The sequence below is a fragment of the Oncorhynchus tshawytscha genome, linkage group LG02 (genome assembly GCF_018296145.1).
Source record: "Oncorhynchus tshawytscha isolate Ot180627B linkage group LG02, Otsh_v2.0, whole genome shotgun sequence".
NCBI classification, from domain to species: Eukaryota; Metazoa; Chordata; class Actinopteri; order Salmoniformes; family Salmonidae; genus Oncorhynchus; species Oncorhynchus tshawytscha.
Genome location: NC_056430.1, coordinates 14,741,722 through 14,766,198, shown reverse-complemented (window position 1 = coordinate 14,766,198; position 24,477 = coordinate 14,741,722). Strand labels below are relative to the sequence as shown.

The window sequence follows — 24,477 nt, the reverse complement described above, 5'->3', positions numbered from 1 at the left end:
TTCTAAACTTGCTTTATGAGTAGTGCGTGACCCTAGGGTGGTAACACATACATTCTAAGTGATTTCAAATGGGTCTTTCTCCATTCTGATTGTTTAATACTGTTCAATTCAATTTCCTGCATTTCCATACATTTTTGCATTTCCTGCCCTTATTTGAGGTAATTTTCACACTGCCATGTAGGGCTGCACGATATGGGGGGAAAAACGAGGCCTTATTTTTAACCAACAATTGCAATTTGACTTGCGATTTAGGTCAAAACACTTGGGTGAACTGTAGGAATCATGGAAATAGAATACTCTAATTCTATAGTTAGAATATAATAGTGGGCACTTTGTATACAGTGTTGTTTGACATGACAATGAATGAAAATGCCAGGCAGGAGTTATTGTGACAGGGTAAGAACCAACGTGATGGTCAGTGTTTCATCTGGGACACTATAATCTTTGCCTGTATTAGCTAGCTGCGTTTGCTCTGACTCAGTACATTTATTAGCTAGCTAGCCAGCTAACTAACAATTAGAATTCGAGGCTAACACGATTTAGCTTAGCTAAGAAAAGAGAAACTAGATGTTTGCAGATGTAAGAAATTATAGAACGCTTGTGGATTTATATTAAGCAAATGTCATCAAAATTGTTGCATGTGCTTCATTGACGATGCAGGCTGAACGCAAGTGTCTGGTGGTCAAGCAACAACAAATGCGCTCCTTGAGCGATGGGGGCGGGGCGTGCGCTGCCCTATGGGACTCCTTATCACAGCCGGTTGTGATTCAGCCTGGAATCGAACCAGGGTCTGTAGTGATGCCTCTAGCACTGAGATGCAGTGCCTTAGGGCTCCCAAGTGGCGCAGCGGTCTAAGTTGTAGCAGTGTAAACAATAAAAATGGACGTTACACACGGAATATCACATTTAACAAACCAAACATTCAAATAGTTATAGAAGGTAAAGTAAAAACCCAAACCGGTCCATGCATCAATACCGGTATATAGCCAAATACGGTATACCGCCCAGTCCTAGATGAGGACAGCTATGGCTAACATGTAGTGTGACTAGGAGTAGATTACAGCTGTCATGTAGTGGGAATAGGAGTGAATAAGAGGAAGCCAGGGGGCGGTTAACCTCAGAGAATGGTGGGGGCCTGGCCGTTCTTCCCTCCAGCCTCTGAGGCTTTCATGTAGTGCCTCTCTCTATCTGGCCCTTACACAAACCAGGCTCTCCACCGGGCTGTAAAAACCAGGCTCTCCGCTGTGATGTAAAAACCAGGCTCTCCACTATCTAGAGGTAGCCTTTCCCATAACAAAAGTCTGAGCATGAGACGGTCTCTGAGGGCTTGCTTTTACCCAGGCTAATAGCCCTGCTGTGTAAGGTGAGAGCTAATAAACAGGGCCACTGTAAACAGAGGATTAGCCTAGTGTGAGAGAGGGCCTAGCCAAACAAGCTAAAAACAGAAATGCAGAGTCTGCCACACGTGTCTTATGAAAACATAAGAAATGGGACTAAATCACATACATTAAAACATGTTGGTCTCATGTTTCATGAGCTGAAGAAAAATATCCCAGAAATGTTCCATACCCACAAAAAACATATTTCTCTCCAATTTTGTGCACAAATTTGTTTACATACCTGTTAGTGAGCATTTCTCTTTTGCCAAGACAATCCATCCACCTGACAGGTGTGGTATATCAAGTGCACCTTGTGCTGGGGACAATAAAAGGCCACTAAAATGTGCAGTTTTGCCCCACAACATAATACCACAGATGTCTCACGCTGAGGGAACGCAATTGGCATGTTGACTGGAATGGAATGTCCACCAGAGATGTTGCCAGATAATTTAATGTTCTTCATTTCTCTACCATACGCCGCCCTCCAACATCGTTTTAGAGAATTTGGCAGTACGTCCAACCGGCCTCACAACCGCAGACCACGTGTAACCACGCCAGCCCAGGACCTCCACTCAGACTTCTTCACCTGCGGGATCATCTGAGACCAGTTATCCGGACAGCTGATGAGGAGAATTTCTGCCTGTAATAAAGCCCTTTTGTGGGGCTAAAACTCTTTCTGATTGGCATGGCCTGGCTCCCCAGTGGGTGGACTTTGCCGTCCCGGGCCCACCCATGGCTGCGCCCCTGCCCAGTCATGCGAAATCCATAGACTAAGGCCTAATGAATTTATTTAAATTGACTGATTTCTTTATATGAACTGTAACTCAGTAAAATCATTGAAATTGTTGCATGTTGCATTTATATTTTTGTTCAGTGTATTTCCAGCAACCAACCTAGTCATGAATTTTGTAAAGTTCTGCCTACAGCCTAGTATGAAATGTAGTCGTAATGCTGAGGCGGCATTGGCACGCACTAACTACGCTCTTAATTAAGCTCTTGATGGTTGCTAGGCAGCGCCCGTTACTACTATCCTCCTGCCAGTTCTAAACTTTGCGAGGCATGTCACGTCACCCGTCTCTTCGCATAGTCCACCAGAGGCACTGTTTTCTTAACCACAACTGGATGGATCCATAAAGAATTACTGGGGGAATAAATATCACTGGTTGACGTAAATATTGGAATAAAGTAGGCGAATGCAAGTGGAAGGAATGAAGAAGGCAAGTGGAAGGCAAATTGTTGCGTATTGAATCTCCCAAAGTCATCCACATGTTATAATACATTTGAAACAATAGTCTGCCAGTGTGTTCACTATTTCAGCACCATTTCCTGCTGCTTTTAGACAAGCGTGGAGAGTCATCTTGATAAATCAATCGATATCAGATTTGTATTTTTACTGAATCTCTGTTTGGATATAGGTTAGGCTACAATTAGGCTGTGGATATGTCGAGTTGGCTCATTCATTAGCACTGATCAGAACATTTTGTCAGCATGTTATGTAGTTTAACAAGTGGATTGTTTTTCACTTCACTCACAGCCGCTTAGTAGCCTAGGCCTACAGGCGACCAAAAGCCTGTATTTGTCTTAATCAATGGGATTTTTATTCTCATTGATTCTCCATCTGTATATTTGGTTAATTTTCTGGCTGGCAAACAATTGGAGGTGGTAGTTCATCTATTTGTTTACTCATCTATCGCTGATCAGAACCATTTAGCAATAATGTAGTCTTAATCAAGTGGAGGCCTATTATTATGCTCCATCTCATAAAGGCAACTCCAAAAGCCCGCAGAGGTTGTGGAATACAAACACGACTCAAATGATTTTGAAAATATAGATTGCTATTATTTTCTATCGGTATCATGACATTCTCAATGTAAGACCCTACGCCTGCTCCCCAAGTGAATGCGAGGGTAGGAAACAGATGAAACGTGGATAAACAGCATGGGCTTGTTTCAAAATATCACTTTTTTTATATGACAGCGGTTCCAAATGTTGCCGTGACACAAAAGTTGTGTGGGAAAAATATGACTTGTATTTGATTCTGTTATATTTCCTTATATTCTTAACCCATTATAAAATCTGTGTTTGCCTAAAACACATTAATAAATGGATTTCTTTGTAATGGTGTATATTCAATGGATTTATTCAAATATATGTCCACCCACATCGGCACACTCCTAAACTTGCCGGCACAAACAAGGTACATATAAAAGGCTTGTCCCGGAAAGAATGTGGTCAAAATGGGACTGTATGAATTTGTCTCTAAAAAACATTGCCAGATTTTTATTATTTTGGCAACATACCGTTAAGTCTGTCTGTCAAGGGTATAGAGTATAAGTTGCATTGTGTTATCAGCTGCTTACACACTCTTTCGGCCACCATATATGGCCATAACTTCAAGGAAAAGGGGCTTGGTGAATTCGTCTATGGGGGCAATTGGACTGCAGTTTTCTTTGCTTTTGATGTTTAACTGGCATTGTGCCCTAAGAAATTGAGCCTGGGCTGGCCTGGGAACAGCCCTTTGAAAATGACTGAATACTGTTAGCCTGTTGTCGTAGTGACAGGCACTCTATCATCCTGAAGCTGACCCTCCTGACAGGGTGCGGCTCTGTGGAATACTGGCATCATCAAAGCAAGCTACATCCTCAGGTCTGATATACTATCCAAGTATAGTGCTGTTGAAAAGAGGTGTCGTTTGCCTGTTCTGTTTCCGTCTTTCCCACGAGACTTGGAACTAGCAATGCAAGACTAGCCAGTTAAGACTGTTACTATCCTAGAACCGAACTAGTACCCACGAGTGGCCCTCCTAGCTGTTTGTTCTTGGATGGTCTTCAAGTCCTGCTATCCAATACAGTGAACTGAACTACGAACTACCTGGCTGGGACAGAGCTTAGATGGAGATGCTGCTTCTGTGCCGTGACATTCATGGAATTTTGGAGGACAGTTATTTGTCAGTCAAATGACCGCAGGTCACCGTTATAATTGTTAGTTTGTTATTTAATACGCACATTCTTCCCCCCACCTCCGCTCTTGACTGCAGGGAGGGGACGTTACCTAGGAAACCAAAGACTTGACAACACCTTGCTTGCTTCAGCAAGGAGCAACACATTTTCATCACGTTGTAAAGTGTCCATGTTACCGAGGAAATGGACTCAACCGCACAAATTTCCGGCCATCCCGTCGTCAGTCAGATGCTCGTTCCAGTTAATTTTTTTCATACCGGTTATGACGGTTATTTTATTTTCATTATGGTCTTCATCCATAATTGTCGGATACACAATTATACGGTAATTGTGCCATCCCTATTCTGCGCCAAGTCATACAGTACTTTTGAAATCTACAAAAGGATATGGTTAGGCCTCATTTCATTCTCAAACCTTGGAGACAAAACAGACCCATGAAATAAGATATTAAATCATACACGATTTTGGCTGGATTGCTTAACTGCGGTGCACAACAAGTTGTTGGAGAGCAGCAGTTGAGGTGTAGGGAGTGAATGTGCAGTGAAACAAACCGGCGCCTCGACCACCAGACCCAGGCATCCCATGAGCCTCGTTGTTGACAGAGACGAGAGGCAGCGACTACACCAGAGGTCAACCGGGTCAGAGTACATAATAACATGCATACAACCAACGGTGTTTTGCTGGATTGCTGATGCTATGTGTATTTGGTAATGAGAGGCACTGAAACCATGCATACACATCTCAATAATTGAATTGTTCCCATTAAAACTCTAACTTCTAATTTAAACAGATCCAGGCCAATATCAAACAATTATTCCAGGATCAGTGGAAGAGAAGTGCAGGACTTACTGCTTTGACAAAGACACCCATGAGCTCAGGGAACTGGTGTGTGAGCATGGCCAGCATGGCAGTGAAGGAGCAAAGGCCCGCTGTGAAGAGGATGAAGAAGGGAAGCTCTTTCTTCGGGTACACAGACACCTCATGGAAGGCTGCAGAAGAGAAGGAGAGTGAGAGAGGTGGGGTGGGGGTAGAGAGGCACATATCACGAGTGGACAGCAGAATTGACCATTGCATTGAGTATAAGGTATAGTAGTGACATTTTCCTACTTACTCGGCAGCAGTTCCCGATCTGCTGTTTCTGTGCACCCAGGGTAGGGGTAAAACAGGTGACCCTTCTCTAGAGGGTAGGGAATTATCCGAAAAGCTGCAGGAGAGAAATGCAGAAAAAAAACACATCAATGACTTTTATTGCGAGTGCATAATCCTTTAACTAAATCAACCACTTAACCCACTAATTCATCAATCAATCAATGTCCTACACCTAGTACGTACTGCCTTCCCAGGTGCAGTGCAGCAGGTTTAAGGCACCCTCGGCCCTCTTCCAATGCTGCAGGTGAAAAAAGGCGTAGGCCACCGCCTCGCTGTCCCCCCTCTTCAGGATGTGTTCTGGAGGCAGGATCAGACTCTTCATCTCTAATAAATACTACAGTCAAAGGGGGAGACAGGATCAGACTCTTCATCTCTAATAAATACTACAGTCAAAAAGGGAGACAGGATCAGACTCTTCATCTCTAATAAATACTACAGTCAAAAAGGGAGACAGGATCAGACTCTTCATCTCTAATAAATACTAGACAGAGGGAGACAGGATCAGACTCTTCATCTCTAATAAATACTAGACAGAGGGAGACAGGATCAGACTCTTCATCTCTAATAAATACTAGACAGAGGGAGACAGGATCAGACTATTCATCTCTAATAAATACTAGACAGAGGGAGACAGGATCAGACTATTCATCTCTAATAAGTACTAGACAGAGGGAGACAGGATCACTCTTCATCTCTAATAAATACTACAGTCAGAAAGGGAGACAGGATCAGACTCTTCATCTCTAATAAAAACTAGACAGAGGGAGACAGGAAAGTAACACGATTAGATAACATTATAGTCAGAGGCATTTACATCAGTTATTTAGCAGACACGGTGTGTGTGTGTGTGGTGTGTGTGTATGGCGGCGTGGCTGTGCGTTAATCTCCTCTGAACTGGTCCCCTGGGCAGAGGAGGCCACGGGGGCCATTGGCGTTGGGCCTGCTGGATTCCCAGGACACCTGCTTCACAGGACTATGAGTCTCAGTCTGACACTTTGGGAAGGTTACCATAAAGCTAATCCTGTCTAATCCCTCCCCATGGTCACAAACTCAGCCAACCAGCCAGCCCAGTGCAGATCAGCCCAGTGCAGAGCCGCCCTGGGGCGCACCCAGGGGCAGGAGAGGGAGACAAGCCCCAACCCTCTGCTCTTCTCTCAGGGACAGTTAGGTGGTGGTAGCTAGCTGGCTACAGTGTGAATGTGGTGGTGATGGGTATGCTTGGATAAGTGTTCCTACATGTTCTGCACACACCACTCCTCACTGCTGTGTTTTATTTGACTGCCAAGTCGTGCGACTTTCATGTCCTCTCCAAAGTTGAGACTTTAACGTGGGTCAGCACTTACTGCAAAAAGGTGCTGGTCATTCTCTATACTGTTGCAAGCAGCACCTTTACCCAGGTATCCCAGAGTTTAATAAGAGGGTAGAGGTGATGTTTATCAAAGCATTTGACTGGCAGCGGTCCTACCTGGCATGTCCTGGCATAAGGGTGGGTAACACCCCCCCAGCCCATCCCCAATCGCCTCTTTGATGAAGAGATTGCGTTTCATTGACACTCCCCTTTTATCTTGGAACACTGATGAACTGGAGTTTAACTCATAAGCCTCCCTCAGATTTTAATCTTCGGCATTTAGCACAATGGAACACTTCGACAATAATGACATAATCTAGCCATCGTCTCATTGGCTCACAGTGCTGGTGAGGATACAGATGACCTCTGAGGCCATCTACCATGTTAGGTCACCCTCAGGCATCTGTGGACGGTACTGGACAGATCCCGAGTAGGAGAATGATATTGACCATAGACACTGATCTTAGGTCAGTTTTGAATGGTTCCATCCGATGATTAGGGTCTGGTGAAGGGAAGCTGACCCTAGATCTGTGCTAAGGCTTCTTCCTACTAGAGTCAGTCTATAACTACTACTCTCGGTCTCAGGTGTTGCATCACACCTGCTACTACCTATGTGAAGCCTCCATCCCCCTGAATCCTGAACAAGACTGAGGAGGCCATCGCCACAACACAGGCTACCAGGCACAAAGAAGCCCACTCCAAAGGCGTAAGGAATTGTTACCACAGGAGTGTGATAAATTTAAAACACATTCAGGTGTCCTTAACACATGACCAGCAGGCTGCCCTCAGTCTGGTTGCTCAACCTTTCTACCATACCTTGGAGTAGGGGGTAGAGAGTGCATGACAGAAAGGGAAAAAGAAAGGGGGAGAGAGATTGATTGGGACAGACAGGCTAAAGGGTAGAGGTGGAGCAAGCGTGGCGGTTGAGCACTGAAACAGCTGGGTGTGTGGAGCATTTAGTGCCGTCTGTTCATGTGATGTAGCGTGATGTCCATATATTATCCCTTCAGGCCTGCTGCGATGCTGGCCCTAACACTCCCCACGCCTGAACCAGAATACACAGAAATCTTGCCTTCATTACACTGCCCTTCCCAGGCTGCCTGGTGAGCTGGCTGGCTAGCTGGAGGCTGGCTGGCTGGCTGGCTAGCCGGGGGCTGGCTGGCTGGCTAGCCGGGGGCTGGCTGGCTGGCTAGCCGGGGGACTGGCTGACTGGCTAGCTGGGGGACTGGCTGGCTGGCTAGCTGGGGGACTGGCTGGCTGGCTAGCTGGGGGACTGGCTGGCTGGCTAGCTGGGGGCTGGCTCGCTAGCTAGCTGGGGGCTGGCTGGCTAGCTAGCTGGGGGGCTGGCTGGCTGGGGGACTGGCTGGCTAGCTGGCTGGCTAGCTTGCTGGTGTGGGGGTTAGCTGGCTGCTGAGGGGTCAAGTTGCCAAGGCCAAGAAAGGAATCGGGGTGGATGGGGGGGGGGGTCTTACTCGTTGATTGAAGCAGAGAATGTGGGGAAGCTGCTGGGAATGGAAGCCCACCCACAACAGAGCCAGATCAGCTCGCTCCAGTCCAGTGAACCACTGGTATCTGTGTGTGAACACTGGCTTCTGGGCAGAAAACAGCCCACGCCAGGCATGCCTCAGGCTCTACGGCTACAGGTGCACTCACTGACCATTTAGACAGACATAGACAGCGCTCCCCTGCGAAAGAGATACAGAAGATCTCAATGGGACTCAACTTGATAAATAAAGAAAGACAGGTCTGACACAAATAAATGGAAATATTCCCACTAACTGCTAAATTTCAGTCAACAACAGCCAAAAGCTTTCACTATAAGAACATTAGTAGAGTCAATGAGGTGAGTTGACACGGTGAGGCCACAGAACATGCTTCACTCCCGAGAACACTCTGACCGACAACCCTTTATAGGTCGTCACATCAACAGCGCTGCATGTCAGCGGCCATTTTGACAGCACAGCGGAGTTCCTCCTCCTCGGGTTGTCTCAGACTCAGAGCTCAGCCGGTCTGTCTGTCTGCCTGTCTATTATGAGACGTGAAGCCCATGTGAAAGACTGAGGGAGAGGCTGTGCTTCAATGGGACAGAGATTGACAGATAGAAGAGATTAGACTCTCCTACCTCAACGGTCTAGGGTATCACCAGTTGAAAGCAGAGGTACTGTAGATGTGAACTATCTCTGGGATCACTACTTTATAGTCTGACCCTCCCTGTGTGTATGTCAACGCCGTAGCGGGGGGGGGGGTCAGCAGTGCCCCTGGGGGCGGGTGACACTCAGGATGAGGGACCTGTCATCAAAGCCTGGATCAAAGAGCTGAGTTTCCCCCTCTCTGCCTGTGACTACCACACATTGCAGCTCACACACACACACAAGGAGCACACAGGATGCAACACACACAGACTACATTTTGCTGTAGGGGGTACTGCGACCTGTGTGTGTGTGCATATGAGTGAGTGTGAGAGAGAGAGAGTGTGTTTTAGTATGGGGCATCCAAGCCTAATCCCTGTGGGAAGAGATGTGCAGGAATTGTTTCTGTCCGTCTACTGCAGGGAGATACATCAGAGAGGCAGGGGCCCCTTGTTGTCGCCCAGAGCCCAGACAGACGTATGATCAGGGAGGGTGCACTTCCTGTTCAGTAGGTAGAAAACGTTTTGAAACTGGGGATGTACTATCTGACCTTGTGCAATAATAACACAGATTTGTATTTTCCATTGCAAAAGATTTTGCTACAATGTGCCGTACTGAACACGACCCAGACTTCACTATGAACTCTTTATAGTCCACTGATAGGTAGCCATGACAAAGGAATAATAATTAGACTAATAGTGTCTCTTTTAGTAAAATCCACAAAGTGTTTGGTACCATGTTCTTCTGTGCAGCAGAGAGAGAGAGTAGAAGTGGCTCACAGGTCCAGTCCTGACAACAGCAGCTACGTTTACTATGCAGTGCAATATTGACACCCTCTGGCTAACATAGGTCATTACAGGTAATACAGTAGAGCAAAGTCAGCTCTGCAGTCATCACTCAAGAGGAGTATGGCGTACAGAGACAACTAAATAGCTATCACCTGTGTAAAATATGAGACTTTGCTCAAATAAAGCTAACTGTATATCCAGACAATGTCGTATATCAGTCGTGTTAACCCCACCATTGGTTCAGGTCAGGAGTTAGATAGGATACGCTAAGATGATCCTAGATCTGTACATTTCTCCCCACTAATGGTTAAGGTTAGGATTGGGTAAACCGATACTAGATCTGTGACTGAGGGTCTGGACTGACCTTTGGCACATGTGGGTTGAACTCCACGGCTCTGTGTATAGCCTCCACAGCGTTCATCTCTGCAGTGCTCAGGCCCCGCCGGGATGCTGCCTCAGGAGAAAACCTGGGAGATAAGAGAAAGAGAAGACACACCCATGGTAAGACACAGGAGTCAGGACAGCTTTAAGTAGGAGATGTCATGCACTTCAGTCACAAATAGGGGGTTTGATGTCCCACAAACAAGTCTTAAAGATTAGTCTGACCTATAAAAACAGATGCATCCATGTCAAATATATATCATACTGTTTGTTTATATCTTAAAAATGTTACATTAAATCACAGTTCTGTCTTTCCACAGGGACATACTTCTCTGATACAGCCCGTGCTTTCAGCAGTGCAGATGTGTAGCATATAGTGGCTGACTTTGGCAAGCTGATATCTACAACGAGAACACATGACGGTTATTTCACTTTAAACTCAAACGAGGAGTCTGGAAATCATGAGTATCAAAATCAAATTTGTCACATGAGCCGAATACAGCAGGTGTTGACCTTAACATGAAATACTTACTTACAAGCCCTTAAACAACAATGCAGTTAAGAAAATATTTACTATATAAATTACAGTAAAAAAACAAAAACAATAACAAGACTATATTCAGGGGGTACCGGTACCGAGTCAATGTGCGGGGATAGAGGTTAGCGGAGGTGATTAGTACATGTAGGTAGGGGTAAAGTGACAAAGGACTGGTTCAAAGTTGTAGTAGTTAGTTGGCTTGAATCCTGTTTTGCTGATGTGGTCCTGCGTGGCTCAGTTGGTAGCATGATGCTTTCAACACCACGATCATGGTTTTGATTCCCACTGCCGGCCACAGACTCACTACAGTCGCCTTGGATAAAAGCATCTGCTACATGGCACATTTCTTACCGTCGTATTTGGCGAGGACTGCTTGTACATCAGCGTAGGCCTGCAGCTCCAGTAGTGCCTCCAGGAGGTTTTCATGTATATTCAACATTCCCAACAGTGGGAATTCTTTCATTAACTGGGAGAAGTAAGGAACAGTGAGTGAACGAAGGAATCATAAAAATGGCAGGACTAACCAGTATTAAAGGAGCATAGAAGAGGACTAAAGACAGGACTACACATATCAGGGCTACGTTCAGTAGTCAAACGTTCATGAACGTTGCAGATGGAAATTCTTCTAATAGAGCCATCATGATTCCTTGTCATTCTACATGTGAGGCATGTTTGTTCTACATAGCATATTTATATCCAAAACGTTGCGTCCTGCTGAGTGCGCCCCAGGGCCTCCAGTTCAACAATAATGGTTGTTCTTCTATTCTCTAAACAGCGACTGGTTCAGACCTGGGACAACATGTGTGTGTGAACACTCCCTCTAGCCAATCAATGACATCAGCTACTAGGGAGCAAAGAAAAGCAGCCATAATGCAGAATTCAAGGCCCTGATTTGAACACCCCTGATTAAGGAAATGGCAACACTCACATCTCTCATCATTTTCACTGCCTCTTTGATGCGTCCCAGCTTGCGTGCACACATGGCCAGTCTGCGTTTGATGTACACCAGCAAGTTGATGTCTTTGCCAGCTATGGAAGAGAGGAAAATGAATACATTTAATTATAACAATCGCAACCCTGACTAATGCTTTTAAACTAAGGGTCAGAGGCCTGAGGCTTGTGATGGGGTCCTGTACTCTCTGTTCTCTCTTACCACTCCGCAGGGCTTGTTTAAACAGCCTCTCAGCCTCTGTGATGGTGGTGGCTTCCTCCTCTGCCAGTAGCACATAGGCAGCAGCACACCTAAAAACCACAGGGAAGACATTTGCTATGCAATCTAGTTCATAAGAATATACATACTTGTTTTACTGAATGAGAAACTTAATTTGGGATTTTCCTGAATGAGCATGCAGTCTTTTAAACAGAAACTGTTACAGTGGAACTCACTCGTGGTTCATCTCTATGGCCTGGTAAGCTGCTCTTATCCTGGCTTGGGGATTCCTCTCCCTCCAGGCCTTCTGCATCACTGTAACAGGCCAGAACCAGACAACAAATACTGAACTGAATGCATTACAAAGAGACGGATCCAGAAAAATATCAACACAGGAGTAGGAATGAGGCCGATGAGGACCAAAGCAGTCTTTCAAAAGGAATTAAAGTGTTCTATTCCTTCGCAGACATTTACACTTTGGCTAACACTTTTCAATGATATGCTGATTAAAAAGTTTGGATTCTAACCAGTATCTTCGGCCTTGATTTGCTGAGTGTCACCAGTGAAGAACGTCTGGTGGTCTTGAGCAGAAAGGTTCATATCGTAGTACGTCAAAGGCTCCTTTCCAGTCACCCAGGTGTACCTTTAGATGGGTATAGTACAACAGGAAGACAGTGTTAGGCTGAAGTACAACACAGTATTAGGCTGAAGTACAACATGAACATGGACAGTGTTAGGCTGAAGTACAACACGAAGACAGTGTTAGGCTAAAGTACAACACGAAGACAGTGTTAGGCTAAAGTACAACACAAAGACAGTTAGGCTAAAGTACAACTCGAAGACAGTGTTAGGCTAAAGTACAACTCGAAGACAGTGTTAGGCTAAAGTACAACACGAAGACAGTGTTAGGCTAAAGTACAACACGAAGACAGTGTTAGGCTAAAGTACAACATGAAGACAGTGTTAGGCTAAAGTACAACATGAAGACAGTGTTAGGCTAAAGTACAACATGAAGACAGTGTTAGGCTAAAGTACAACATGAAGACAGTGTTAGGCTAAAGTACAACATGAAGACAGTGTTAGGCTAAAGTACAACACGAAGACAGTGTTAGGCTAAAGTACAACACGAAGACAGTGTTAGGCTAAAGTACAACATGAAGACAGTGTTAGGCTAAAGTACAACATGAAGACAGTGTTAGGCTAAAGTACAACATGAAGACAGTGTTAGGCTAAAGTACAACATGAAGACAGTATTAGGCTAAAGTACAACATGAAGACAGTATTAGGCTGAAGTACAAGATGAAGACAGTGTTAGGCTGAAGTACAACATGGACATGGACAGTGTTAGGCTGAAGCACAACATGAAGACAGTATTAGGCTGAAGTACAACATGAAGACAGTGTTAGGCTGAAGTACAACATGGACAAGGACAGTGTTAGGCTGAAGTACAACATGAAGACAGTATTAGGCTGAAGTACAACATGAAGACAGTATTAGGCTGAAGTACAACATGAAGACAGTGACATTCTGTGTGGTCTCACCCTACCTGCTGTATTCTGCTCCTCTGAATAGATTTAATGGATTCCTCCAAACTTTACACTCTGCAAAAGACAGTGTCATTGTATCATTACTTTGTTACATTGATGGCCTTGCAAACCTGAATCACATATTTAACCCACGGCCATTTTAGTTTTCTGTTGCAAAATGGGGAAACATTTTAGTTGGTGAAATGTTTACCTGAGACACTGGGTCTGGGCTCAGCCTCTCCGTTGACTGAGGAGAACAGGCCAGTGGTTGAGCTGCTCTCCACCCCACCTAGGAGGGGTCGCAGATGGCTAACAGACACCTGCTCGATGAATGAGGTTCCATACTTACGGAAGTACCACCACTCAAATATCTGGGGGCAGGGGATTGGGACAGTCATACAGAGAGCAATGTACCGGTACACAAATCTTCTAAACAATTAATTTTATTATCATATCATTATTGTGCACTAACTGTACAATGAATATATGCTACCTTTGGTGTTGGTATTTGAAATCCACATTTCCAAATGTAGTGTCTACAATCAAACTACAAATAACTGTGATCATTACAACTCACCAAGATTAGGCCAGAGATGAGAGAGGATGTTCCAGTGAGTGCCACATAGAATTTAGGGGTCAGTGTATTCAAGAACACAGATGCTGAAACAACAATGAACGCTGTGTTAGCTCAAACATAAAAAATGAATGACACTTGCCTAACAGAGATTCAGACTGTCATCTCTGAAGGTAGCTAGTAGCTTGCTGATCATGCAGAGCCCACCACACTGACAGATGCTGACTGAGTCGGTGTGTGATGTTGAAGTACCATGATGTTAATGTTATAGCTAATGTGATGTAACAAGCTAATAGACACACTGACAAATAAACTTCCGCTGACGGCAGGTAGACTAGTGGTTAGCGCGTTGGATTAGTAACCGAAAGGTTGCCAGATCGAATCCCAGAACTGACAAGGTAAACATTTGTCGTTTTGCCTCTGAACAAGGCAGTTAACCGACTGTCCATAGGCCGTCATTGGAAATAAGAATTTGTTTTTAACCGACTTGCTTAGTTAAATATAGTTTTTTTTAAATGCAATTCTAGCTAGTATTATGCATTGTTTGAATGATGTTAGCTAACGTTAGCTAGCTGGCTAGCTATGCACAAGCGTAACATTAACAGCTAGCTAAATTAGCTAACGTAGATAGCTAGTAGCCACATTAGCTAGCTAATATGTCTCGCTACCATTCAATAAATAAACCAACCTGGGATATGTTTTTGTGCAATGTGTTGTCATACTGTTAGCCAGCCTCCTGTCAAACGTTCAGTTCCTCCACTGTCTCTCAATTTCTATTTGCTAGCTCGCTAACGTTAGAAGGCTGGCTAGCTAGCTACATTACATTCGCTAGCTAGCCCACTCTTAGAAAGCTAGCGTTAGCTAACTCACCCGAGGTAAGAGTGTCCTGCAGTTTCAAGGGGCTTCGCAGAACATAGATCATAGTTAAAACCATAGCAAACCAAACGGCACATATGTATGTCCATGACCAGGACAACCATGATTTTAATTTATCTGTAAATCCAAGAGATTGAGGATTACTGCTGGTCGCGTCCTCCATGTTTTTAACGGATGGCTGTAAACAGAGGAATCATGTGCCAGTAACACTGTCAAGATCCGCTTCCTCACCGTCCGCTGCAGTCAGTCGCGGATCAGAAGAGGTTTGTCTCATGAGCCAAGATGGCCGATTTCGAAGAACAGCTCACTGAGGAAGAGAAGGTATAGTCTTGAGAAGCTTTGCTCATTGTTTTACGAAGTTTAGTAAATTCGGTTGTTTGTGTCCTTTCTCAAATATTTTGGCCGCAAAAAAAAATGTTTGCTAAGCTACAACTAGCTCGCTAAACTAACACTACACTCTAGCTACAGTTAGCGAACAAACTGACACGGGAATACATTGTATCACCTAGTTAAATACAGTAGCTAGATACAACTCCATACACCATGCTAAAACATACCATACACAAGAAGCAGTTTGCTTACTGCTTAGCTAGCTAAAATGTTTGTAAATGTTAGCCATGTTCCTTAGCCAAATATTAGCTAGTACAGTATGTGCCTTAGCATTGTCAAGTCTGACTTTAACTGGGCTTTGCCACATTTGGGCTTTTGCACGGTGCCTAGCTAACATTACAATGGCAATTGTCCCCCTGGGTCAGGTAGTTACTATCTAGCAATGCATGATCATACAATTGTTCATGGGTTATTTGCAAATGGCTTTAGTCTAAAAACATATGAACTAATATGCTAGAAAAGGCCACTACTTCCTGTATTGATTGCAACAGCCTCCACACCCTGCTAGAAACAATTGTGAATATAGTAGGCATACTTTATAATCCCATTTTCTGTCTTGGGATGGCCCCTGGCCTATTGACTGTAACGCATTACAACACAAACTTTCGATTGACCAATTATTTGGTGTATGAATCATTGAAGTCATGATTTCATGAAAAAGTCCACAAATACATACAACCCTATTTACAAGACTTCTGAAGGTCATACACGATAAAAGTGATTGTGGGCATTTTCAACCAATTGAGATTGAATCACCAAAAACTAAACAACCTTAATATGAGAGCTTGGGTTTGACCATTGTTGCTGTCAGCAGCATGCAGATAGATACATGTTTGAGGCTGCCTACTGGTGTCTCGCATTCCTGCCGCTTCAGTGGCAGGCCCACAGCAGGGATGCGGTCAGATACATGTACAGACCAGTAGAATGGGCATAGGAATTTTGTAAATACAATACTTAGCATGGGAAGGAACAGTGTTTGGGAGCATCTAACTATATGGCAACAGCACACACACACCAGAAGTTCCAGAACCTGTTGGTAGTGTTGCAATGTACTGTGAACTGTTGCGTGTAACCCATGCAACCTTTGGGTCTGTTTCTGGACATGAAGACATACATTAGGGCCTAAAATACTGACGTTCTGCATACTGATTTCAGTGCAACTCTAGACTTTCAGGTTCAGGGGAGCCCTAATGAAGATTGCCTAGTCCCCCCCCCCTCCTCACTGTTTTTGGTTCTGATCTGACACCACATGCTTACACATGCATTACAGCTGCTAAGAAAAGCTCTTGCCGTCTAAGGAGTGGCGTGGGCAGTGCAGAGGTAGGCTAGTCAGGAAGCCAAGTTAGTCACTGCTCTCTGCTTCACCCTAGTGGCCAGTGTAATAATGACTTGGCTGCATAATTACACTGTCTCTGGGTCTCATATCAGTGGTAGAAATATTCATATACTGCATATGCAATATCTTTTCAAGTTTTATTAGTCGTTTGTACAGGATACACATGGTATGCATCATCCAATGAAATGCTTACTTGCAGGTCTCTTCTCGACAATGCAACATAAATAAGAATATGAACATAAAACAAATGACTCGGTAGAATAGAGTAAACATTTTATCATATAGTACCAAAAATATTCCGTTGGCACTCAGGTGTAAAAGCTGTCTAGCCAAAAAATGGATAGTAGCCTATTTACCTCGTATTTTCTTTCCCTCAGGTGCGCATTGCGGCTAATTTTGTCGTCCATGCTCCACCTGGAGAATTCAATGAAGTCTTCAACGGTGAGTGTGCTTAGAAATCTTATTCTTTGTACTACTTCTTTATTTACCAATACACTTGATTTGTTATATATTTGTCTGTTAAGGCGTTGGCAATCTCTTGATAAGGCAGTCTCTTGGTTTCAGATGTGCGGCTACTGCTCAACAATGACAATCTTCTCAGGGAGGGTGCAGCACAGTGAGTAGTATTTTATTGATTTATTTACTGTATTGTTGTGCAAATTTGTGTGTTAAATGCTGCATTTTGTTTTTTTCTCCATTGGAAAACAGTGCCTTTGCCCAGTACAACATGGATCAGTTCACCCTTGCCAAACTTGAAGGGTATGATGATCAGGTAAGATGCTCAGTCATTTGAGCTGTGACTTCTTCCCAACTGTTTTGAGTCTCGTTGGTTTCATACTGTGATATATACAATGAGTGTACAAAACATTAAGGACACCTTCCTAATATTGCGTTGCACCACCCCCTTTTGCCCTCAGAACAGCCTCAATTCGCCGGGGCATGGACCCTACAAGGTGTCAAGCATCCCACAAGGATGCTGGCCCATGTTGACTTCAGTGCTTCCCACAGTTGTGTCAAGTTGTCTGGATATCCTTTGGGTGGTGGACTATTCTTTATACACATGGGAAACTGTTGCGGGTGAAAAACCCAGCAGCGTTGCAGTTCTTGACACACACCGGTGTGCCTGGCACCTACTACCATACCTACCCTGTACAACGGCACATAAATATTTTGTCTTGCCCATTCCCCAGCTGAATGGTACACACACAATCCATGTCTATTGTCTCAAGGCTTAAAAATCCTCCTTTAACCTGTCTCCTCCCCTTCATCTACACTGATTGTAGTGGATTTAACAAGTGACATCAGTAAGGGATCGTAGCTTTCACCTGGATTCACCTGGTCAGTCTTTTTCATGAAAAGAGTAGGGGTCCTTAATGTTTTTTTTGCAGTCAGTATAGATTGAACGCATCATTAAAATACAGTTTTTCTTCTGGATAAAAAGGTGGCTTAGGTGGTGGGCGTGGCAGGGTGCATGGCAATGGTTGCCGTTGCAAAATGTTAGAATTTTAATGCCCCCCATCTTGGTGATAAAGCATTTTTAAGCCTGGAATTCTTTGAATTTCTCCAAGGAGCCAAGATAAATCTTTGCAGTTTAAAGCACATTTCCAGGGATTCTACATATTCTGCAATGGAACTGAGAGAGAATTTTGCAATTTAAAGTTATTTTCCTGTGCATTTTGCCATGGCTAATGCTGTGTTCCTTTGCTTAGACATAATAGCAAAATCAATACTGTTAAAGTCATTGTTTTTAGATTTCAATTCCACTGACTGTCTAGCTTTTATCTTGGTAGTTTTAGTTCTCAAATATTATATTAGAATAAAAAATATAGGTCCATTATCTTTTATATCTGGTTTTAGTCATTTAAATTCACACTGAAAGCGTTTATGCTGAAAGCGTTTTTCCATCCCGAAAGTGTATATATAAAAACTTTTTTCTAATTAATATATATACATTATAAACTTTTTTTTTACAGACAGTTTGGACTTAGCTGTCCTGCAAAAACGCTTAGGAGGCCTGCCCAAGAGGTTTTTATGGCAGAAAAATCCCTGTAAGATCAATGCAGCAACTGAGGACCTCTATCTGTGATCCATTTCCCCTCCAGGTGCTGATCACAGAGCATGGAGACCTGGGCAATGGCCGTTTCTTTGACCCCCGCAACAAGCGGTCATTCAAATTTGACCACCTGAGGAAGGAGGCCAGTGACCCCCAGCCCCACGAGGGAGAGGCAGCTCTCAGACCCTGGAGAGATGCATGTGACAGCGCTCTGAGGGCCTACGTCAAGGAGCACTACCCCAGCGGCGTCTGCACTGTACGTCCTGTCTTTCACCTGCAGGACACAATAACGTTATCTTTAACATGAGCATGTTAATGACAGGACCTTGTTTTATTTATCACAGGTTTATGGGAAAACTATTGACGGCCAGCAAACCATAATTGCTTGCATTGAAGGTCATCAATTTCAACCAAAGAACTTCTGGTAAGTGTAGTCTCATGGTTACCAATCATTTTTCTATCTAACCTTTCATTTATCAGGGAAGGAGTATACTAAAATGTGCATTTTGAAGCATTATACTACATGTCCATTGTTTGTATTAAACGTGTAATTCTGTCTATAATAGTGCCTTAGACAACGCAAATCAACTATAAATTTGGGAAAGGACTGATAATTGATTTCTGTTCTCAGGAATGGTCGTTGTCGGTCTGAATGGAAGTTCAGCATCTCCCAATCTACAGCTCAAGTTGTTGGGGTCCTCAAAATACAGGTAGGCTAGTAGTGTCCATCGCCAAGGGTTGTCCACCATTTTGTCAGGCTGTCTAAAAGCCTGTTCAAAGACAACTGGTTGGGCACAGGTAGCCTGCAGAATGTTAGCTTGTGAGATCAGGATCGTTCGTACGAGGCTAGGGCACAGGCCCATGCAAGTTAAATTGATGAACTGAAAATGGATATTGTTTTGTCATATGGTATATAGTCTCCCTCACCCGCCATCTTGTGGTTGCAGGTGCATTACTACGAGGATGGAAATGTGCAGCTGGTCAGCCACAAGGAAGTACAGGAATCCCTCACTGTAAATGTGAGTTCCCCTTTCAGTAGGATTGTTTGTACCTGAACATAAGCATTCAAAGGGAGAAGGGTGTAAAACCTTTTCCTGGTTCTACAGAAATCCTGGTTGTAGAATTCCGGATGTCCTGCTTATTTCCTCAAATGTATTGAATGTTCCAGGAATTTTGCAACCCTAGTGCTGTTCATTAGTGCAAGAGAAGTAGGATGAAGTAAAATAACAAGTGAAATGTCCTTTATGATAAAGAGAGATGGTCTTCAATCTGTCAAGTTTACAGGCAATTCAATTGTCAAAAGCATTCATTGTCTTGTTTTGGCAGAGTGAGACTCAGACTGCAAAGGAGTTTGTGAAAATCATTGAGGATGCAGAAAATGAATACCAGGTATGCAACATGTTTCCTCACAGTAATATTAGCATAATTGGAATAAATCAGTTGAATGTATTTTTTTCCCTCAATGAGGGGGGCAAGAGTCTAAACATTTGTTTTCCTTGTTTCCAGACGGCCATCAGTGAGAACTACCAGACCATGTCTGACACCACATTCAAAGCCTTGCGCCGGCAGCTTCCTGTCACCCGCACCAAGATTGACTGGAACAAGATCCTCAGCTACAAGATTGGCAAGGAGATGCAGAATGCTTAGAGGACAGTGTGTCGGTCATTGTTACTGTGTTACTGCAAAGACAGAGAGGGTAGGGGAAATCAGGAAAAGAGGCATCAAAGGGGGAAAAAATGATACTCTATTCTGTCTTTGTTAAGGAATGCCACGGTTTGATTTGGTGTATGGAGTTGGTATGCTTTCTTCAGGCGCATTAGGAGGGATGGCTTCATTTTAAGAGGACATTTTGGATTGTTTAGCTCTCGCTCATTTTTCATTTGAACAAAATGCCTTTAGTGACACTGAAAGTTTGGATTACATGGGTCAACCTCGCTCTCCCACACCGATGCTTCAAAAATCGGAGTCATATCCTCATACCCCTCATTTGGTTGACTTTGTGTCTGGGGGCCACAGGTAGTCATCCGTTTAAGCCCATTTCGTAACCCACTATGGCCGGGATTCAAACAAATGCAGATAAACGACCCGGTGCATTGTGGTTCATCTTTAAAGGTGATTTCTGACTCAGCTACCATCCGCTGCGTGATGTCTGGGAAATTGCCTTTAAAAGCCTATCGCTGTGCGCAGGTCATTGGATTGAATCATGACCTATATTTTAGATTGGCCAAGACCTATATATCTGTAACCCAAGGTCTCCTCCAAGTGAGGTGTATACTCCTAAGTGACTACATTTAGTACACCCCCTTAAAAAAGTTCTCAGTATCAGCTCTGTCCCCTGCAAGCTTTCCTGTTGGAAAGAGATGTACTTTTACAAAGGTTTAATCAGGCCTAAACAAGCAGAGCACCATCAGTATCCACTATCAGTGATTCGGCCAACTTAATATATAATATACCTATATTCCTCCTTACCGCCCACATGCCTTCCTTTAGCTTTTTGCTATATTTTTTTATACAAAATGTAAGAACATGTATAATTCAAAGGAATAAAGAAGTTGCACCAAATACTATGCTGTAACTATTGTCATCATTAACCGTTAACCATAAATAGCGTTTTACTTACCAGTATGTAGAAATATGCTGATTGGGAAATAATCTGATTTGGTGCCAAATGTGTATTTGTGTGTAAATGCTGGCTAGCACAGCAAAAAGTAAAAGGGACATTTGAATAAAGAAACAGATTATTGAATATCACTTTAATGGAGCGCACCTTAAAATGCGCCTCTTGATGTTTTGTGTCGGTATATTTCATCTGCATTGTCTGTACATTTTGTGTCGAATGTGTAAAACCGTGTTGATGGACAAAAACACAATTATTCTCTGCTTTCAGTCCCTTTCACTGAATGCTTCGATATGACCTTACCTTCATTATACCGGCATGATAAATCTTATCTTCACATGCTGTTGTGCTGCTTTAGTGAAAACATTTACGGACCTTTTTAGATTGAAACATTTTTCATTTGAGGTTTTCAACATGAAATATGACTAAATAACAATTCACAGGACAAGAGGTGACGGGCAACACAATCAGTTATCTTAGAAAACTAAGCACAGAACTTAAAACTCCATGTTTTAGATCAGACAAAAGTGATTTGCATTATGTGTCACACCCTGATCAGTTTCACCTGTCCTCGTTATTGTCTCCACCCCCTCCAGGTGTCGCTTGTTTTCCCCAGTGTATTTATCCCTGTGTTTCCGGTCTCTCTGTACCAGTGTATTTATCCCTGTGTTTCCTGTCTCGCTGTGCCAGTTCGTCTTGTATGGTTCCAAGTCAACCAGCGGTTTTCACGTTCTCCTGCTTTTACCTTCTCCTTTTTCTAGTCCTCCTGGTTTTGACCCTTGCCTGTTTCTGGACTTTGTACCTGCCTGCCTGACCATTCTGCCTGCCTTGACCACGAGCCTGTCTGCCACTCTGTACCCCCTGGACTTTGATCTGGTTTACCTTTTTGCCCATCCACAACAATTCTCTTCCCTACCTCTGGATGAATAAACATTGTAAGACCAACCATCTGCCTCCTGTTTCTGCATTTGGGCCTCGCCTTGTGCCTTGATATTATGAGCATTTTCTACACACAGTTCCACTGCTGTAGTTGATGGGATCATCATTAAATTAATGTGAACATAAAGACTGATGAGCATATTTATTTTACATAAATGTTTGTCATTCAGCAGATGCACTTATCTAGAGCGATTTACAATTAGTGCGTTCAACTTGAGATCTCTAGGTGGGACAACCACACATCTCAGTCATATTAACTACATTTTTCCTCCAAGCTAGTAGGTGGAAAGAGTTAAGTGCAAGTATTAGATCACGGAAGGGAGAGCTTTGACTGGGTTGAGCAGGAGCTGTACGAAGTGTTGAATCTTGCAACGGTTTAAATATCAACTCATACATTCTGTGCCATGGAATCAGTATTTATTTTCTTCTCAGCTATTTTGCAATCTGTATAGCACAGCGGTCCACATCCTGGCCCTCAAATGGAACTGGTATACTGTCCTATTTCTGCCATTTTCCTCTGCCAGTTTTGATTCTTTGTATTGGGCAGAAAGACCAATTCCTGACCTACTCCCGCTGCCTCCATTTTTTGGGGGTGTTGCTGTAATCAATTGGTTGTAATTGAGTCTGTGTTACGCTCCCCAGCAAGAAAACAAAAAATGTCACTCACTATAATGGCGCCGGAGGGGATGGCTGCCGTTTTATGGGCTCCTAAACAACTGTGCAATTTTTTTTTCTTCACATTGTTTGTAACTTTTGTACATAATGTTGCTGCTACCGTCTCTTATGACCAAAAAGAGCTTCTGGACATAGATATCTTCTTTAATGAGTCGGATGAGAGGGATTTACTCCAGACACCCAACAAGGTCCTCATCCACGTCATTCACAGGAGAAAGAGACGGAGATATCGAGGACAGAGGTCGTGGTGCCTTGTAAAGATCCAGCGGCGAGTGGGTAATCAGCCTTTACCATCGGTCCTATTAGCCAACGTACAATCATTAGATTATAAAATAGGACGAACTACAAGCACGTATATCCTGCCTACGGGACATTATCTGCAATATCTTATGTTTCACCGAGTCGTGGCTGAATGACGACATGAATAACATACAGCTGGCGGGTTATACCCTATCGGCAGGATAGAACAGCAGCCTCTGGTAAGACAAGGGGTGACGGTCTATGTATAATTGTAAACAACAGCTAGTGCACGATATCTAAGGAAGTCTCAAGGTTTTGTTCTCCTGAGGTAGAGTATGTCATGATAAGCTGTAGACCACACTATTTACCAAGAACGTTTTAATCTATATTCTTTGTAGCTGTCTATTTACCACCACAAACTGATGCTGGAACTAAGACCTCACTCATTGAGCTGTATACAGCCATAAGCAAACAGGAAAACACTCATCCAGGGAAACTTAAATCCTTTTACCTCATTTCTACCATCATCTTAAATGTGCAACCAGAGGGGGAAAAAAACTCTAGACCACCTTTACTCCAAACACAGAGATGTGTACAAAGCTCTCCCTCGCCCTCCATTTGGCAAATCTGATCATAATTCTATCCTGATTCCTGCTTACAAGCAAAAACTAAAGCAAGAAGCACCAGTGACTCAGTCAATAAAAAAACTGGTCAGATGAAGCAGATGCTAAGCTGCAGGACTGTTTTGCTATCATAGACTGGAATATGTTGTGGGATTCTTCACCACATCACTTTCTTCATCAATAAGTGCATTGATGATGTCGTCCCCACAGTGACTGTACGTACATACCCCAACCAGAAGCCATGGATTACAGGCAACATCTACACTGAGCTTAAGGGTAGAGCTGCAGCTTTCAAGTAACGGGACTTTTTTCAAACCTTTATTTAGCTAGGCAAGCCAGTTAAGAACAAATTCTTATTTACAATAACGGCCTACACCGGCCAAACCCGAATGACGCTGGGCCAATTGTGCGCCACCCTATGGGACTCCCAATCACGGCCAGTTGTGATACAGCCTGTATTCGAATCAGGGTGTCTGTAGTGACTCCTCAAGCACTGAGACGCAGTGCCTTAAACCACTTATTTTAAACTGAGGTTTCATTTGTTCTCTCGATGTGTCTCTCTTTCTCCATGGCCAGGGGAAGAGAGTCTCCTCCAGGAATTTATGACCTGAGATAACAGAACCTGGGTGTACAAGAGAGAGCGGGGGATGCCATGATCTATACCCAGAAAGAGCCACGTCATGACACAAGTCTAGGTTTAAAAGGCTTCTTAATACCTTCCCACTAATGAAATGGCACCCAGCACAGGTGTAACACATACTGACTAACGAGGTGACGCCAATCGGTGAGCCCTACATGCTAACAAG

The 24,477-nt window shown here is 43.7% G+C and overlaps 2 protein-coding genes across 2 annotated transcripts in view; one reads left to right on the top strand and one right to left on the bottom strand.

Moving 5' to 3' along the window:
• LOC112221151 (suppressor of tumorigenicity 7 protein-like) overlaps positions 1 to 14,961 on the bottom strand; it is a 32,154-nt gene extending 17,193 nt beyond the window's left edge. The window contains exons 1-14 of the mRNA XM_024383290.2: positions 14,793 to 14,961; positions 13,926 to 14,008; positions 13,560 to 13,719; positions 13,369 to 13,423; positions 12,350 to 12,465; positions 12,059 to 12,137; positions 11,826 to 11,914; positions 11,601 to 11,701; positions 11,024 to 11,138; positions 10,463 to 10,535; positions 10,118 to 10,220; positions 5,672 to 5,822; positions 5,451 to 5,543; positions 5,189 to 5,328 (exon numbers count right to left, since the gene is read on the bottom strand). Coding sequence (XP_024239058.1) covers positions 5,189 to 5,328; positions 5,451 to 5,543; positions 5,672 to 5,822; positions 10,118 to 10,220; positions 10,463 to 10,535; positions 11,024 to 11,138; positions 11,601 to 11,701; positions 11,826 to 11,914; positions 12,059 to 12,137; positions 12,350 to 12,465; positions 13,369 to 13,423; positions 13,560 to 13,719; positions 13,926 to 14,008; positions 14,793 to 14,961 — 1,527 coding nt within the window. The remainder of the gene's footprint in view (positions 1 to 5,188; positions 5,329 to 5,450; positions 5,544 to 5,671; positions 5,823 to 10,117; positions 10,221 to 10,462; positions 10,536 to 11,023; positions 11,139 to 11,600; positions 11,702 to 11,825; positions 11,915 to 12,058; positions 12,138 to 12,349; positions 12,466 to 13,368; positions 13,424 to 13,559; positions 13,720 to 13,925; positions 14,009 to 14,792) is intronic.
• A 32-nt stretch (positions 14,962 to 14,993) lies between these two features.
• Positions 14,994 to 21,139, top strand: LOC112221159 (F-actin-capping protein subunit alpha-1). The gene is made up of 10 exons (XM_024383302.2): positions 14,994 to 15,119; positions 16,902 to 16,965; positions 17,089 to 17,140; positions 17,233 to 17,296; positions 18,627 to 18,833; positions 18,922 to 19,001; positions 19,209 to 19,287; positions 19,525 to 19,596; positions 19,904 to 19,966; positions 20,084 to 21,139. Exons 1-10 carry the CDS (start codon positions 15,081 to 15,083, stop codon positions 20,222 to 20,224), a joined length of 861 nt encoding a protein of 286 aa, XP_024239070.1. The 5' UTR covers positions 14,994 to 15,080; the 3' UTR covers positions 20,225 to 21,139.
• The last annotated feature ends 3,338 nt before the right edge of the window (positions 21,140 to 24,477 follow it).